This window comes from Epinephelus lanceolatus, chromosome 17 (assembly GCF_041903045.1).
Source record: "Epinephelus lanceolatus isolate andai-2023 chromosome 17, ASM4190304v1, whole genome shotgun sequence".
NCBI classification, from domain to species: Eukaryota; Metazoa; Chordata; class Actinopteri; order Perciformes; family Serranidae; genus Epinephelus; species Epinephelus lanceolatus.
Window position 1 is genome coordinate 1,919,411 of NC_135750.1, and position 16,718 is coordinate 1,936,128.

Consider the following 16,718-nt stretch of genomic DNA (forward strand, 5'->3'; position numbering starts at 1 on the left):
TGGACCTTTTACGTCACAGACCAAATAATTGCCCTTCCGTGTTTGCCTCCCATCCATGTATGTCATCTTCTTCTCGTGTATGTCCTTAGACCTTCAGGTCCATTGAGGCAAGCCAGAACTGTGTTTCATTGTCCAGGTCAATAAGATCATGATCGCCATTCAGTGGCTAGTGTTTGGGACAGCCGGTCCACAGTTTGTAGTGGATCCCCTCCTGGACCTCACAGCTGCATATGACACAGTCTGGCTGGGTGGCCTACACATGAAGCTTCTGGAGACCATCCCAGACAAGTACATGGTGAGCTTCATAATGGAGATGCTGAGCAACCACAGCTTTCAGCTATTCACCAGTAACGGCCAAAGCAGCAGGGTGAGAGAGCTCGAGAATGGTGTCCCACAGGGCTCAGTGCTGGCACCTATGCTGTTCAGCATCTATATTTACAACCTACCTGCATGGCAGGGCAATGCAGATGACCTGGCCATTCTACTCAGTGACCCATCCTGGGAAGCAGAAGAAGAGGGCCTCTCTGAAGACATGAACATCCTGTCTTCATACCTGAAGAACTGGCGCCTCTAGCTTAGTGTTGACAAGACCGTAACTTGACCGTAACCGTATGTTCCACCTAAACGAGGGGAACTAAACATCATGATCCATGTATGTCAAAATAACTCTTTCAGTTGACACATCATGAACTGTGTCTACCGGCTTCTTCTTCTCTTACACATTTAATACTATTGGACTTCCGGGTCAAAGCCCGGGGCAGAAACTGTGGAACATGCTCAGAGCGCCTTGGCCAGTTTGGGTCTGATTGACTGTATACATGCAGGAGTCACATGATCTGGGTGTGTTAGTCCCACTGTGAGAAATCCAGTATGATTTCAGTAACACTAACATGTTTACATGGATTTTTCAAAAGTCCGTTTTTAGTTGGCCTGACACAATAAATTAATTTCCTCTGATGTCGTGTAAACGCAATGACAGAGGCTTTTAAGCTCCTCCTTCCTCATGCCAGGTGCAATGCAACTTGTTAGGTAATGCACCACACCTGGGCAAATGTGTTTAAATACTTTTGGGTGGAAATGGGATGTGTTTAAGGCCTGGTTTTTGTTCCCGAACTTAGATATAAAACTACATTAGTAGAGAATGTAAAAAAAGTCATGGTGTGACAAAACTTTAAGAAGTCATAGTACAGTTAGGTTAAAAAATGTAAATCTCTAAATGAGTGTTCTGTGGGGCAGTGGCACAAGTATTTCATTAAAACCAATGTTTGGTTAATTAAAAATAATCATAAAAACACAAATACAAATCATATTTTATTGTATTGTTTTACAGAGGTGTTGAAAAGCTGTTCAAAAAAGTCAAGGTCCCAACCACATTATAAAATATTTCCTCATCAAACTATTGAGCAATGTTAATATGACCACCCTGAGATAGATATCTAAAAAATAGTAAAAAGTATTTTATTAAAAATTATTTTTTTCAGTAGACAATTATAAAGTTCTTTTCAGCTGTGTTTTCAAGATATATAGAATAAAAGAATCATCTTAGTGTTAGTATAAAGATATAAAATAAGTTCTAAAAAATAATTATAATTTGTGCTATAAAAAGGTAAGGAGCAATACAGTATGTCAAAAAAGTCATAGTATTGTTGAAAGAAAAAAGGGTCATAAAATAGCATGTCAAAAGACTGTTAAAAAAGTCATAGCACAGTATGAGACATGGTCTCCTTCCAACCCTGACACTGCAGGACTACTAAGAACGCTCCAGGTACCACAAACAGCCAGGATTTCGAACCCAAGCTCTGGAACATTGGCACCTTATTGCCACAGTCAGTCCAAGTATTCCACCAAGTACCTGTCTCACTTAACCTTTTAACCTTTTCATTTGGGTGTTGGAATTAAAAATTCACCTGCCCTGGATTGAACCTTTAACCTGAGATTCTCCAAGGACTGTGTGTCACCGGGTCTTTTACTCAACACACCAACCTTAAAACTCACTGACCCTTGATAAGGATAAAACCGACAACCTCAGGATCTCCAACTGGTCCTTTAGCATCCTGAGCTTTGAGACGCTTTGTGACGCTTTGTTTGTGTTCCTTTCAGCCTTTATTCTTTTCATGTGAGTGTCGGATTTTAAAATTCAACTACCCCAGGGAAGGATAAACCTTTCAACTGCAGACTCTCCAAGCAGCCCTTTAACGGTCCGAGCTATTCACCTCTCACTTCACATTCACTCACAGTGTTTCACTCAATCTTTTACTCTCTCCCTTGAACACCTGCCTTTAAATTCTCTGAGCCTTAATAAGGATTCAACCCACAACCTCAGAACTTCCAACCAGTCCTCTAACAGCCTGAGCTACTGCATCAGACAGTTATTCCATCTTTCCTCTGAGTGTTGCACCTTAAAAAACATCAGACTATTAGACTGAGGACTCAACAAGGCAGTCCGGGATTTACTTTATATGCCACTATGCTATGACAGCCTTTTTAGATACCTCTGACCAACAACAATTCCCTCAAAAAGAACAGAGGCAGTAGCTTCTTCTTATTAGGTTTGTTTAATAAGTACAAAATACACACTTTTTAATGAAGAGTGGACTTAAGTTACATGTAAACAATTAAAGACATCAAACACATCAATGTATTGATATTTTCAGCAGCAGTTATAAAGGATGATTAGTTGCTTGTTTGGAAAGTTAGCTTGCAAACTTTGTCTGCCCAGAGCCGTAACTTGTCTGGCCTCTACTATGATTTAGAAGAGTTTTGTCTTTTCTTTGCTGCATCATGCAGCAGAGATGAGAAGAAATGGGGGAGGGGTAGGAGCTCCAGCTAAAAACAAGATGGCCAAATCAAAGATGGCCACAGAGGGAGGTCTTCTAAGCACATCGGTCAGAAAAGCAATAGGACATGTGAGAGAGGAAGTTTTAAGTTCCCTCTCTGAGTGTAGTTATGTTGAAAGCCAAAATGTTTGCGTGTAATCTAAGTTTCATAGAGGTGCCGGGTTAGTAAAAACGGTCTGTATGAAGCATTACCTACCTTAAATCAACTTTGCTTTTGCAAAGCCAAATACTCAATAACCTGACTACAAAGATATCACAACAATAACTCAGTGAATAATGTGAAATCATTATATATACATTGACAGAGGTCAAACAGTCTTGCTGGTCCTGTACTGTTGTACTAATGTTGTGCCCAGTTTTTATGTTACCAGTCCATGAATGGAGGGAAGAGTTGGTTGTTTTGTTGTTCTGCTTGTTAGCCAATAGTTGTCTGTTATAGATGAGCCTGGGTTAGAAGAGTTGTGGTTCCAGTGGTGCAGGTCAGAGGACCCTGGTCGCTCTTTGTCCTTACAGAGTTAGCAGTACGGCACTAACTTAGCCTTGTTCTCATTTGCTCAAAAAGTTAGCTTGCAAACTTTGTATCTGCCTGGAGCATGAAGGTGTCTGGTCTCTTCTACCATTTAGAGAGAGCTTGTGCTGGCTGGGAGCAGACCACATGCAGAGAGTATTTTCTTTGCTGCTACTATAAGTCCATGATCTTAACTGTCGCACCACCCTCAGGACAAACTCACATCCTACACACATTCTCTGAACTACCATCAGCTGTGTGTGATCCTGTACAGACTGAACTATCTGTTGGGAACATAAATTCGGGCTTGACACAGCGGCACCAAATATGTCGGGATTTAATTGGCTATTGGAAATAATTAATAATCATGTTAAATAATGTGACTTAATTAACATTAAATCACCTCGTGGGGCACCATTCCCGTAAAGGGAAAAATGATAGCCAGTTAAAGATATCAGTCTCCTAAAATACGCTAAACTCTTAATTTGGAGTTTTGATTAATGATTAAATTAATGACAACAACCAAAATTAACAGTAACGCCTAAAGGATTTCGGAGTTCTTGACGCAGCAGAGGTTGACTATTCATTCACTCTTGTGCAACATTAAACAGACAGCAGGTATGATTCCAAAGAATTATATTTCTTCACAAACTAGCAAAGCAAACCAAAACACACAAATTCTAACTAACTATATACAAGCTTGGTGTGTGTGTGTGTGTGTGTGTGTGTGCGAGACAGAGAGAGACAGAGAGAGAGAGAGAGAGAAAGACAAAGGCGGGTGTGGTGATCAAAGAGCCATTTGGCCTACAAAACAAAATGGCTGACAACAGAACTACCAAAATGGCTGAATCAAGGCTGGCTTCAGGTCGGAGGAGGTGTTTCTCTGACCGTGTGGTCAGGACAAAGACAAAGGAAAAGAAGCAGGAACTTTGAGATGCCTGTTTGGGTGTAGCTCTGTTGAAAGCCTATTTGTTAATGAGTCTATGTGAATGTGACGTGTGTTGCAAACGGTCTGAATTAGTGCAGAGATTGTTTAGTTGTGTGCAAGAATCTGTTGTGAACAGTATTAGCAAACTAAACACTTAGATTTGGCGAAGCCAACTAATCAATGACCTAACTACAAAAAATCACGACAATTCTCAGTGAACAGCATCAAATCATGTACAACAAGTTAAACAGTCTTGCTTAGCCTGTAAAGCTGTGATAAGCTATGCCCAGTTGTTACGTTACCGATCCTTGAATGGATGGGAGAAAGAGTCACTTGGTGGTGTGCTGCTTTGTTAGCCGGCAGAAGAAGGCTGGGAAGAGCTGTGGTTTCAGCTGCAGTTGTTGTGGTGTCCTTTGTTCCAAAGGTGAAACTCCGAGGAAGCTGGTCACTCAGGGTTTAGCAGAGTCAGACGCTGGGTGCTAACTCACTTGGTTCTCTTCGTTGCTGGAACACTAGTTGCAAACCTTGTGTTTGCAAGAGAGTCTATGATCAATTGCCCTCCCTTTAGTGGTTTGGGCTATGGAGCAAGGGTCTGGGCCTCTGTGCTGGTCCAGGCCCAGCCGGAAAAACGTGTGAGCTGCTCAGCAGCTGGAGCAAGAGAGTGAAGGCTTGGAGGGAGCAGACCTTCTACAGGGTTTGGTGACATCACAGAAGGGCATGTCACTGTAAAAGTCCTGTCCAATCAAGTTGTGAGACTTGTGTCTCACTGAGGTGTGAGGTGAGACCTCCTGGAGATGGGTGTCAAATAGCTGTCTTTGTTTGGAGAACAAAGAGCATGCAGAGGAAAAAGCCTTTAAATGTCCAGTGATGATTTTACCAAATGATAAATCATCTGTGGTCCTGTGAATCCCAACATATCTGTTAAGCAGTGAGAAAGTTTCTCTAACAGGAGGAGACTCTCCCTCCTACAGAGAACACAGAGACACTGAGGAACCAGGTGACCAGACTGCAAACCCAAACCCAGGATAAAGAAGTTCAGTGAATGTGGTGTTGAAGGTGTGGAGGTGGATCAGTGTGTCAGAGGAGACTCTGAAGAAGGACAGAGTGCCAGCAGGACAGTCCACATACACTGCTACTCTACCAGAGGAGGAAGAGGAGGAGGAAGATGTTACTCTGTTTTTGTGCCAGACAGTATAACCACCATCAGAGCAGCTCAGACTCCAGGACGGATCATTCCATCCAAACGCACAGTCATCACTGCCTCCTCTCCTCCTGATTCCTCTGTAACTCACTGATATATAAACTCTTCCTCTCCACTCGACCTCCCAGTAACAGCGACCAGTCAGACCAGTTCTACACAGCAGCTGGGGCCAAATGTCAAATCTGTCTGGATGATCAGGATATGACTGATCCTCCTCCACATGTGTCACCTTCCTGTTGTTGTCAGACAGTTTGATCTCTCTGTTCACTGTGTTTGTGTCGATTGTGAGTTCACAGGAATCTGATGGAGAGAAGAAGACACAATACAGCTGCAGTTATTCATCTGTCATCACTCTGATGATGACATCAGAGATTTGAATGAGTGATGTCACAGTTTGAAGATGAAATGAAAAACACACTTACACTTCCTCAGACCTGGTGTCAACCATCGGACTCCAGCAGGCTCCACCCTGAAAGGAGGAGGGGGGTCAGAGCAGCACTTCCTCTTTCACCATGGAAACATGGACATTACATCACTCTCATACACACAGCTTTGTTATTGTCTCCACATGGACTGACATGTTCATCACTTATTATTAATCAGCTGATATTGTTTTAGTTCAGTGTACCTGAGCAGGTGGTGTTTCAACAGTTTACTGTGGGTTCATCACCACCACACAACACTTGACCATTACAGTCAGCTGATCCATTGTCAATATACAAGTATTGATTATTGGAGCTTTGAAACCACCTGTTTTACTCCTGATGAGTGATCTCCTTTGTTTGTGTCATAATGACTGTTGACTGTTGACTGTTGTGACAGACAACAGTCATTATGACACAAACCACCTGTTTTACTCCTGATGAGTGACCTCCTTTGTTTGTGTCATAATGACTGTTGTCTGTCACAAGTAAAGGAGACACAACCTCTGATGGAGGAGGTTGAATGTTGAAACAAGACAAGGCTCCAGAAACATTTCATCACCTTCCCTCCCTGTTTTGGCCCATCCTGGCTACTGTTCCCTGACTACTTGTGTCTGTATTGATGGTCTGATGTGAGACACAAACAGTTTGATGAGTCAGTGTTTATCAGCTGTGGTTGTTTGAGGTCAGCTTGGTGTGTCAGGGTCATATGAGCCAGGCTGACAGTGTGACAGAGACAAAGTTTCCAGCTCTACCTTCTCTATCAGACTGAGTGTGTGTGGCTGCAGCAGGCCTCTTCATACCTGAGAGTGTCCAGTCTCCAGTGTGGATCCTTCAGTCCAGCCGACAGCAGCTTCACCCCTGAGTCTCCTGGATGATTGTAGCTCAGGTCCAGCTCTCTCAGATGGGAGGGGTTGGAGCTCAGAGCTGAGGCCAGAGAAGCACAGCCTTCCTCTGTGATCAGACAGCCTGACACACTGCAAACACACAAAACAACACACATGTCACATAATGTGAGGGTGGGTACCACAGTACTGCCATACTGTCGCCTACTGTGGGGTTACATCAACATTATTACTGACTTTTTTCTAGTCCCAACCAAACACCCACTAATGTCCACCAACTATCTGACAACATTACTGATTCCTCTCTGATATTTCAAGTTCCAACAACAGAGAAAAAAACAAGATAAAACATGTTGATGGAAAGAGACTGAAACACAAAACACAACTGGTTTGAAATCATATCAGCAGAGACAATCCTGTGATGGTTATGAGTTTATCAACTAATGTAAATCAGGATTTAAGTGGCCATCAGTTGAACATGTTGATGAATCCTGACCTGAGAGTTTCCAGTGTACAGTGTGAACTCTTCAGTCCATCAGACAGAAGCTTCACTCCTGAATCCTTCAGGTCGTTGTTACTCAGGTCCAGGTGTCTCAGACTGGAGGACTGGGAGCTGAGAACTGAGGACAGAGCTTCACAGCTTTTCTCTGAGATTTCACAGACACTCAGCCTACAGAGACAACAATCAACAAGAAGGAAAAAAAAACTAATTTGTGTTAAAATGTAATCCTCTTTGATTGATAAGTGTCAGGGTGCTTTCAGACCTAGAGTCGTCTCCTTGGTCTGAATCAGGGACTAATGTTGCTACAAAGTTGCATAATTGCCTAGAGATCAAATGCCTGCATCAGAAAGCTGCTCTTGATTGGTCAGATTTTCATTGTGGGAAAAATCCAGGAAGTAAACAAAATGTTGAAGAAGAGTAAGTAAGTAAATTCTATTTATATAGCACTTCTCACAGAGAGGACTCACAAAGTGCTTCACAAGATAAAATACAAAAAATACAAAAACAGAAACAATGCAAAATACACAAAAACAAATAAAAAGTTCAGCGAAATACAGAGATGATACAATGGACAATTAATGGAACGCAAGCCTAAACAGATGTGTTTTTAACTGCTTTTTAAACATGTCCACAGAAGAGGCCGCTCTCAGCTCATGAGGTAGTGCATTCCACCATTTCGGTGCAACAGCCTTAAAGGCTCTATCACCTTTCGTCTTTAATCTTGTGTGAGGGACAGTAAGTAGGTGGCCTTCAGCGGACCGCAGTGACCTGACAGGACAGTGAAAGGACACCAGATCCGTCAAGTATGCAGGTGCTTGACCATGGAGGGCTCTGTAAGTGATGGTTAAAATCTTGTGCTGGATCCTGAAATTAACAGGGAGCCAGTGCAGGGATGCCAGGACTGGAGTGATGTGAGTGAACGTATGAGATCTGGACAGAAGCCTGGCGGCGGCGTTCTGGACCAGCTGGAGGCGCTCTAATGAAGTTTTATTTAGACAGGTGAAAAGAGAATTGCAGTAATCCAGACGTGAGGAAATAAAAGCATGGATGATCATTTCTAGCTCGGAATAAGTTAACAAGGATCTGAGTTTGGAAATGTTTTTGAGGTGGAAAAAGCAGGAGCGAGTGACAGTTTTGATGTGGTCGTCAAAGAGCATGGCCTGATCAAATGTGACCCCAAGGTTTCTCAACGTGGGGCGCACATTTGCACTGAGGGACCCTAAGCAGCTGGCCACTTTAGATGCTGAGGCGTCAGGTGCAATAATTAAAATCTCAGTTTTAGCTGCATTCAACTGAAGGGAGTTAGTAGCCATCCAGTCTTTAATTACATTTATACAATCGTACAGTGAGTCAATTCCATCAGTCCTATCAGGGTTAAAAGAAAATTATAACTGGAGGTCATCTGCATACATATGGTATGAGATACCTTCAAAATTGCTGATGACATCTCTGAGAGGGAGCATGTATAGCGTAAAGAGGATGGGCCCAAGCACTGAACCTTGGGGCACCCCGCACGAAAGGGGGGCAAACTCTGATTTTTGAGGGCCAACAGCCACAGAAAAGGATCGATCAGACAGATAGGATTTAAATCAATGAAGAGCGGTCCCTGTGATGCCTACCCTGTCCCTCAGCCTGTCTAAAAGGATGTGGTGATCAACAGTGTCAAAGGCTGCACTGAGATCAAGCAGAACCAGGATAGTGGATTTACCGGCATCGGAGGCCATCATGATGTCATTGGAGACCCGGAGAAGAGCAGTTTCTGTGGAATGTAACTGACGATAACCAGACTGAAATTTATCTAAGATATTGTAACTGTTCAACACTGTCACTAACTGGTTTGCAACTGCTTTTTCTAGAATCTTAGATACAAAGGGCAACTTGGAAATGGGCCGGTAGTTACTAAGAACATCGGGGTCCAGATTGGGCTTTTTGAGAAGCGGCTGAACAACCGCTTGCTTGAAATGGGACGGGACACGACCAGAAACCAGTGAGCTCTTGATTATGGAGAGCAGAGATGGACCAATAATGCTGAAAACATTTTTCAGCAAAGTTGTGGGCAGGATATCCAGCGGACTAGAAGAGATCTTCATAGTGCACACAAGATCTGCTAAGTCTTGTAAGGAGACAGGTGAGAAATTGTCAATAATTGACTGTTGTTTGGGAGGATCAGGAAGGGAGGCGGAGGAGGGTGTTATACTGGCCTTGACACTGGCAACCTTATTCACAAAATACATTAAAAAATTGCTACAGTCCTCATCAGAGGACACAGGTAGAGCAGGCGGTTGCGCACCAGTAATGCTACTTATAGTCTCAAAAATGACCCTGGGATTTCTCTTGTTGGAGATGATGAGATTTTTAAAATAAGAGGCTCTGGCTACCCTAACAACAGAATTGAATTCAGCTAACAGTTCTTTAAAATAAAGACGATGTACATGAAGCTTGCTTGATTTCCACAAGTGCTCAGCTCTCCGACATTTACGATGAAGGCAACGGATGTCGTTGTTCAGCCAGGGAGTGGGATTAGCTGCGGGGATAGTTCGAGGCTTTAAAGGAGCAATCTTATCAAGAATAGCAGAGCAGTGTGAGTTAAAAGTTAAAACTTGGGAGTCAACGTCAACATTAATACTAAAAGGCTGCACCACACTGTTAAAAGCAGGTGAGAATTTCTCAGCAGAGAGGTTATTTAACATACGGGAGAGTTTTGTACGCTTGCTGGTTGAACAATCAGAAATAATAGACAAATTAAACAGGATGCAGTTGTGATCAGTGACGGGCAGCTCCTCAGAGACGATACAATCAATGTCCAAACCAAGTGTAAAAACAAGGTCCAGCGTGCTTCCCTTAATGTGTGTCGGGCCATTGACATGTTGCACAAAATGAAAAGATTCGGTGAGATTTATAAAATTATTAGCAAAGGAGTTTGTGGTGTCATTTACAGGCACATTAAAATCCCCAAGCATTAAGATTCTTTGAAATTTAGTGATGGAAGCCAAAAAGTCACTGAATTCAGCCAGAAAGGCGCCATTAATACCAGGAGGGCGATAAATTAAAATACAATAAAATGGGTTCGAGTGGCCAACTTTAGAAATAAGCAGTTCAAATGAGGTAACCACAATTTACTCTCCTCGAGGAGAAACTGTCTTTGTACAACAAAGCAAGGCCACCACCGCGGCCAGTGGTCCTTGGGGCACATATGAATGCGCAATCAGGCGGGCATAGCTCCTTCATGGACACATAATCTTCATCCCTTTGCCAGGTCTCGGTGAAAAACATGAAATCTAAATCTCTAGCGATGAAAAAATCATTCAGAGTGAATGATTTGTTATTGATCGAGCGAGCATTCAACAATGCCAGCTTAAGAGACTTGGGACCAGCTTTGCAGACAGATGATTTTGACAGTGGTTGCAGATACCGGAAGTTGTGGGTTGTGTGGTTTTGACGTTTGTGATGTCTGTTGTTCATTACTACAGGTATGAAGGTGGGAGTTTGTGGGACAGTAGAGACAAGCCCAGTAGTTTGGGCAATAGGAAAGCAGGAGGGATTGTCTGTAGAGGTTAGTGGCAGCTGGAGCCTGTAAGGGGAGCTGCAGGAGGCAATGTCTACAAAATGCTCCATAGAAGAAGAGGCAGGCACTGAGGAGGGGGTGTAGCACGTAAACAGTCGTGCATGTGTGAGTGGCGTTGTGTGTACGGTATGCTGAGTACACTTGCAAGATAAATGTGACACTTTCTAATGTCACAATGGAGGGACAACCACGCAGGTTGATTTTAGCGCTGCTCATCGTGCTATATTGCTGTGAAAAGCACCCTCAGTTAGCACTTAAGCTCACAGTAAACAGACCTGCATTTTAACAAGAATACTTTAAATTTGTTCAGTAAAACATGACATGATATGAAAGCATAATGGTCTTTTCTATATCAGCCAGAGTTCATATCTGTATGTTGTTCAGTAGGTGGAATTGAACCAGAAAAGAGTTTCTGAACTGTGAAGTTTCAAATCCTGATTGAACATTTGTCAGATTCAGAAATGTTGACATGAGAGAGAATGTTTAAACTGTATGGAGTTTAGAGAAATATGTGAAATCATTTCAGATGGTCTGCAGCTTGATCTGACCTGAGAGTTTCCAGTGTACAGTGTGAACTCTTCAGTCCATCAGACAGAAGCTTCACTCCTGAAGCCTTCAGGTCGTTGTTACTCAGGTACAAGTGTCTCAGACTGGAGGACTGGGAGCTGAGAACTGAGGACAGAGCTTCACAGCTTCTCTTTGAAAGGTTACAACCACTCAGTCTATAGAGACAATAATGGAGAAAACACAAGCAATTCATGAAAAGACAACAGAGCATTAAAGTTATGATATATGAATCCAACTGTCTCTGTACTCACAGAGCTTTGTTGGAGGCTTTGACCACTGGCAGCAGCCTCAGAAGAGCCTCCTCTGAAGCAGAGTATTTCTTCAGGTCAAACACGTCCAGATCTTCTTCTGATGACAGTAAGATGAAGACCAGAGCTGACCACTGAGCAGGAGACAGTTTATCTGTGGAGAGACTTCCTGAACTCAGGGACTGTTGGATCTCCTCCACTAGAGAACGATCATTCAGTTCATTCAGACAGTGGAACAGATTGATGCTTCTCTCTGCAGACAGATCCTGGTTGATCTTCTTCTTGATGTACTGGACTGTTTCCTGATTGGTCTGTGAGCTACTTCCTGTCTGTCTCAGCAGACCTTGTAGGTGTCTCTGATTGGTCTGCAGTGAGAGACCCAGGAGGAAGCGGAGGAACAAGTCCAGGTGTCCATTTGGACTCTGTAAGGCCTTGTCCACAGCACTCTGGTGGAGATACTTCAGATTCTGTTTGTCTTTGAAGACTTTAGACCACAGAAATGTTGTTTGTTGTTCTTCCATCAGATTGACTCCAGAGTTGATGAAGGTCAGATGGACATGAAGAGCAGCCAGAAACTCCTGAACACTCAGATGGACGAAGCAGAACACCTTGTCCTGGTACAGTCCTCTCTCCTCTTTAAAGATCTGTGTGAACACTCCTGAGTACACTGAGGCTGCTCTGATATCGATGCCACACTCTGTCAGGTCTGATTCATAGAAGATCAGGTTGCCTTTCTGCAGCTGATCAAAAGCCAGTTTTCCCAGAGACTCAGTCATTTCCCTGCTCCTTTTATTCCAGTGATGATCTGTCTCAGCTCCTCCATCATACTTGATGTTCTTCACTTTGGTCTGAACCACCAGGAAGTGGATGTACATCTCAGTCAGGGTCTTGGGCAGCTCTCCTTCCTCTCTGCTCTTCATCACATCCTCCAGAACTGTAGCAGTGATCCAGCAGAAGACTGGGATGTGACACATGATGTGGAGGCTTCGTGATGTCTTGATGTGGGAGATGATTCTGCTGGCCTGCTCCTCATCTCTGTATCTCTTCCTGAAGTACTCCTCCTTCTGTGGGTCAGTGAACCCTCTGATCTCTGTCACCATGCCAACACAGTCAGGAGGGATCTGATTGGCTGCTGCAGGTCGTGTGGTTATCCAGAGGCGAGCAGAGGGAAGCAGTTTCCCCCTGATGAGGTTTGTCAGCAGCACATCCACTGAGGTGGACTCTGTAACATCAGTCAGGATCTCATTGTTGTGGAAGTCCAGAGGAAGTCGACACTCATCCAGACCGTCAAAGATGAACACAACCTGGAACTCTTCAAACCTGCAGATTCCTGCTTCTTTGGTTTCAGTAAAGAAGTGATGAACAAGTTCCACCAAGCTGTACTTTTTCTCTTTCAGCACATTCAGCTCTCTGAAAGTGAATGGAAATGTCAACTGTATGTCCTGGTTGGCTTTGTCTTCAGCCCAGTCCAGAGTGAACTTCTGTGTTAAGACTGTTTTCCCAATGCCAGCCACTCCCTTTGTCATCACTGTTCTGATTGGTTCATCTCTTCCAGGTGAGGCTTTAAAGACGTCTTCTTGTCTGATGGTTGTTTCTGGTCTGTGTGGTTTCCTGGATGCTGTTTCAATCTGTCTGACCTCATGTTCATCATTGACCTCTGCAGTCCCTCCCTCTGTGATGTAGAGCTCTGTGTAGATCTGATTCAGAAGGGTTGGGTTTCCTGCTTTAGCGATCCCCTCAAACACACACTGGAACTTCTTCTGCAGGTTAGATTTCAGTTTACGCTGACAGACTGCAGCAAGATGTCCTGAATGAACACAACAAAGAAGATCAGTAAGACAAAGAAAATATTTCAACATGTCATTTCCTCAAAGAATGAGTACATGAATATATTTTGGTCTGTCTCTTGAGACATTAGTAAACGTCCCATTTATCCATCATGTTAAATCTTTATAGAAATCCTCTTACTGCTCTGCAGACAGTCAGCCAGCTCCTCCTGCTTCATTCTCCTCAGGAAGTTCAGTGTGATCTTCAGAAATGCCCCTCTGCTGCTCCTCCTCTGCTCTTCATCCTCACCATCCAACACCTCCTCATCCTCCCTCTGACTCTCTAAGCATTCTGGGGAATGTGAGCTCAGAGACTTCTGGATCTTCTTCAGCTCGTTCTTCACAAAAGTGAGGATGTTCTCCTCCAGCAGCTGGAACAGAATATTATATGAATGACACACTCAAACATCAGATCCATGTTGGACACACTGACAATCCACTGGTGTAAAAAGTGCAGCATGGAGATGATTGTGAACAGAATAGATGTCAAAGTAGTTGTTGTACATGTACAGACCATAAATATGGAGTCCAGGTGTGTTTGATGCTGCTGGGCAGACTGACCACTGGGAACCTCTGAGCTCTCCTGGTCCACTCTGTGGAGGAATTAGGAAGAATTAGTGCAGTGCCTGTTTGGAACGAGCCAACAGTTTGGCCTCTGGTATTGCTGCTTGCAACTTCCCAAGAACCGCTCATCCAAACAACTTAACACTCAAAACCGTTCATTTGGGTCCTGAACAATACACCCGTCATGACATACTTGTTCGCCCTAACAATGCTAGAGTGTGCACATCATTTGCTAACAGCTATCTATTTTGGAGAAGGCCACATCTGGGAGCAAAAGCGTTAATTCCAAAAGTTACATCACTGATGCTTGAAATGTTTGAATTTGCTGCAGGGTAAGATCCCATAAAGTGTTTCTTTATCCGTTCTTGAATGTGCTATAGCAAGTGATGGAGAGTAAGCTGTACCCAGCATGCCGTTCACCGGTGTAACAGTTAAGTGGGGTCACTTCACAATACAGTATAATGTGCTAATAACGCTCTATTAATAAATGTGTCCTATAGATCTCAAGTGGTCACACTCCACACTGCACTTCCCTGGGTCCCTCAGCAATACAAATTTGAAAAAAGATGTCAAGTGCACACTCAAAGACTCGATGCAAAAAATATTTTCTTTCTTCCTGGCGTCGCAGACTGGCTTTTGGAATGTGGAGTGTCGCCTCTTTGGTGGGGAAGGAGCCGCAGCTGGTGCGGGAGGTGGAGCGGTACTGACTAGATATAGTTGGGTTCACCTCCACGCACAGCACTGGTTCTGGAACCAAACTTCTGGAGAGGGGCTGGACTCTTGCTTTTTCTCGAGTTGCTCAGGGTGAAAGGCGCTGGGCGGGTGTGGGAATACTCGCAAGCCCCCAGCTGAGCACCGCCATGTTGGGGTTCTCCCCAGAGAACGAGAGGGTCATCTCGATGCAACTGCAGGTCGCAAAGAGAAGGTCTCTGACTCTTGTTTGTGCTTATGCACCAAACGGCAGTGTGGAGTACCTGGCCCTCTTGGAGTCTCCTGGCGGCATCCTGCAAGGGGTGCCAGCTGGGGACTCCATGGTTCTCCTGGGGGAATTCAACGCTCACGTAGGCAATGACGGAGAATCCTGGAAGGGGGTGATTGGGAGGAACGGCCTGCCTGATCTGAACCGAAGTGGTGCTTTGTTATTGGACTTCTGTGCGAGTCATGGACTGGCCATAACGAACACCATGTTCGAGTACAGGGAGGTTCATAAGTGTACCTGGTACCAGAACACCCTAGGCCAAAGATCAATGATCGATCTTGTGGTCGTATCTGCAGATCTGCGGCCGTGTGTCTTGGACATTTGGGTGAAGAGAGGAGCAGAGCTGTCAACTGATCACCACCTGGTGGTGAGTTGGATAAGATGGCGGGGGAAGCTGCCGGACAGACGTGGTAAACCCAAATGTGTAGTGAGGGTGAACTGGGAACGTCTAGCTTATGACCCTGTTCGTGGGGTCTTCAACTCCCACCTCCGGGAGAATTTCTTGTGCATCCCCGGGTAGGTTGGGGACATGAAGTCTGAGTGAGCCATGTTCAAAGCGTCCATTGTGGAGGCGGCTGCTAGGAGCTGCGGTCAGAAGTTTGTCGGTGCCTATCGGGGTGGCAACTGAAGAACCCGCTGGTGGACACCACCGTGAGGGAGGCCGTCAGGCTGAAGACGGAGGCCTTTCGGGTCTGGCTGGCCCAGGGGTCTCCTGAAACAGCAGACAGGTACCGGTTGGCCAGAAGGGCTGCAGCTGTAGTGGTCGCTGAAGCAAAAACCCAGGTGTGGGAGGAGTTCGGGGAGGCTATGGAGAAGGACTTTCAGTTGGCCTCAAGGAAGTTCTGGCAGACCAATAACCAACTCAGGAAAAGAAAGCAGGGTTTGTTTCAGGCAGTGCTCAGCAGAGAGGGAGAACTGCTGACCTGAACAGTGGACATTGTCGGGTGGTGGAAGGAGCACTTTGAGGACCTCCTGAACCCGGCCTCACGTCCACTGTGAACGATTATATATATATATATATATGTGTGTGTGTATATATATATGTATATATATATGTGTGTATATATGTGTATATATATATATATATATATATATATATATATACAGTACAGGCCAAAAGTTTGGACACACCTTCTCATTCAATGCGTTTTCTTTATTTTCATGACTATTTACATTGTAGATTCTCACTGAAGGCATCAAAACTATGAATGAACACATGTGGAGTTATGTACTTAACAAAAAAAGGTGAAATAACTGAAAACATGTTTTATATTCTAGTTTCTTCAAAATAGCCACCCTTTGCTCTGATTACTGCTTTGCACACTCTTGGCATTCTCTCCATGAGCTTCAAGAGGTAGTCACCTGAAATGGTTTCCACTTCACAGGTGTGCCTTATCAGGGTTAATTAGTGGAATTTCTTGCTTTATCAATGGGGTTGGGACCATCAGTTGTGTTGTGCAGAAGTCAGGTTAATACACAGCCGACAGCCCTATTGGACAACTGTTAAAATTCATATTATGGCAAGAACCAATCAGCTAACTAAAGAAAAACGAGTGGCCATCATTACTTTAAGAAATGAAGGTCAGTCAGTCCGGAAAATTGCAAAAACTTTAAATGTGTCCCCAAGTGGAGTCGCAAAAACCATCAAGCGCTACAACGAAACTGGCACACATGAGGACCGACCCAGGAAAGGAAGACCAAGAGTCACCTCTGCTTCTGAGGATAA

At 44.1% G+C, this 16,718-nt stretch overlaps 1 protein-coding gene across 1 annotated transcript in view; it reads right to left on the reverse strand.

Annotated features, from left to right (window-relative positions):
• LOC144458429 (uncharacterized) overlaps positions 1-16,718 on the reverse strand; it is a 47,770-nt gene that overhangs the window by 25,407 nt on the left and 5,645 nt on the right. The window contains 9 exon segments of the mRNA XM_078160903.1: positions 5,145-5,261; positions 5,263-5,774; positions 5,897-5,943; positions 6,700-6,873; positions 7,238-7,411; positions 11,357-11,530; positions 11,627-13,430; positions 13,592-13,820; positions 13,964-14,042. Coding sequence (XP_078017029.1) covers positions 5,145-5,261; positions 5,263-5,774; positions 5,897-5,943; positions 6,700-6,873; positions 7,238-7,411; positions 11,357-11,530; positions 11,627-13,430; positions 13,592-13,820; positions 13,964-14,042 — 3,310 coding nt within the window.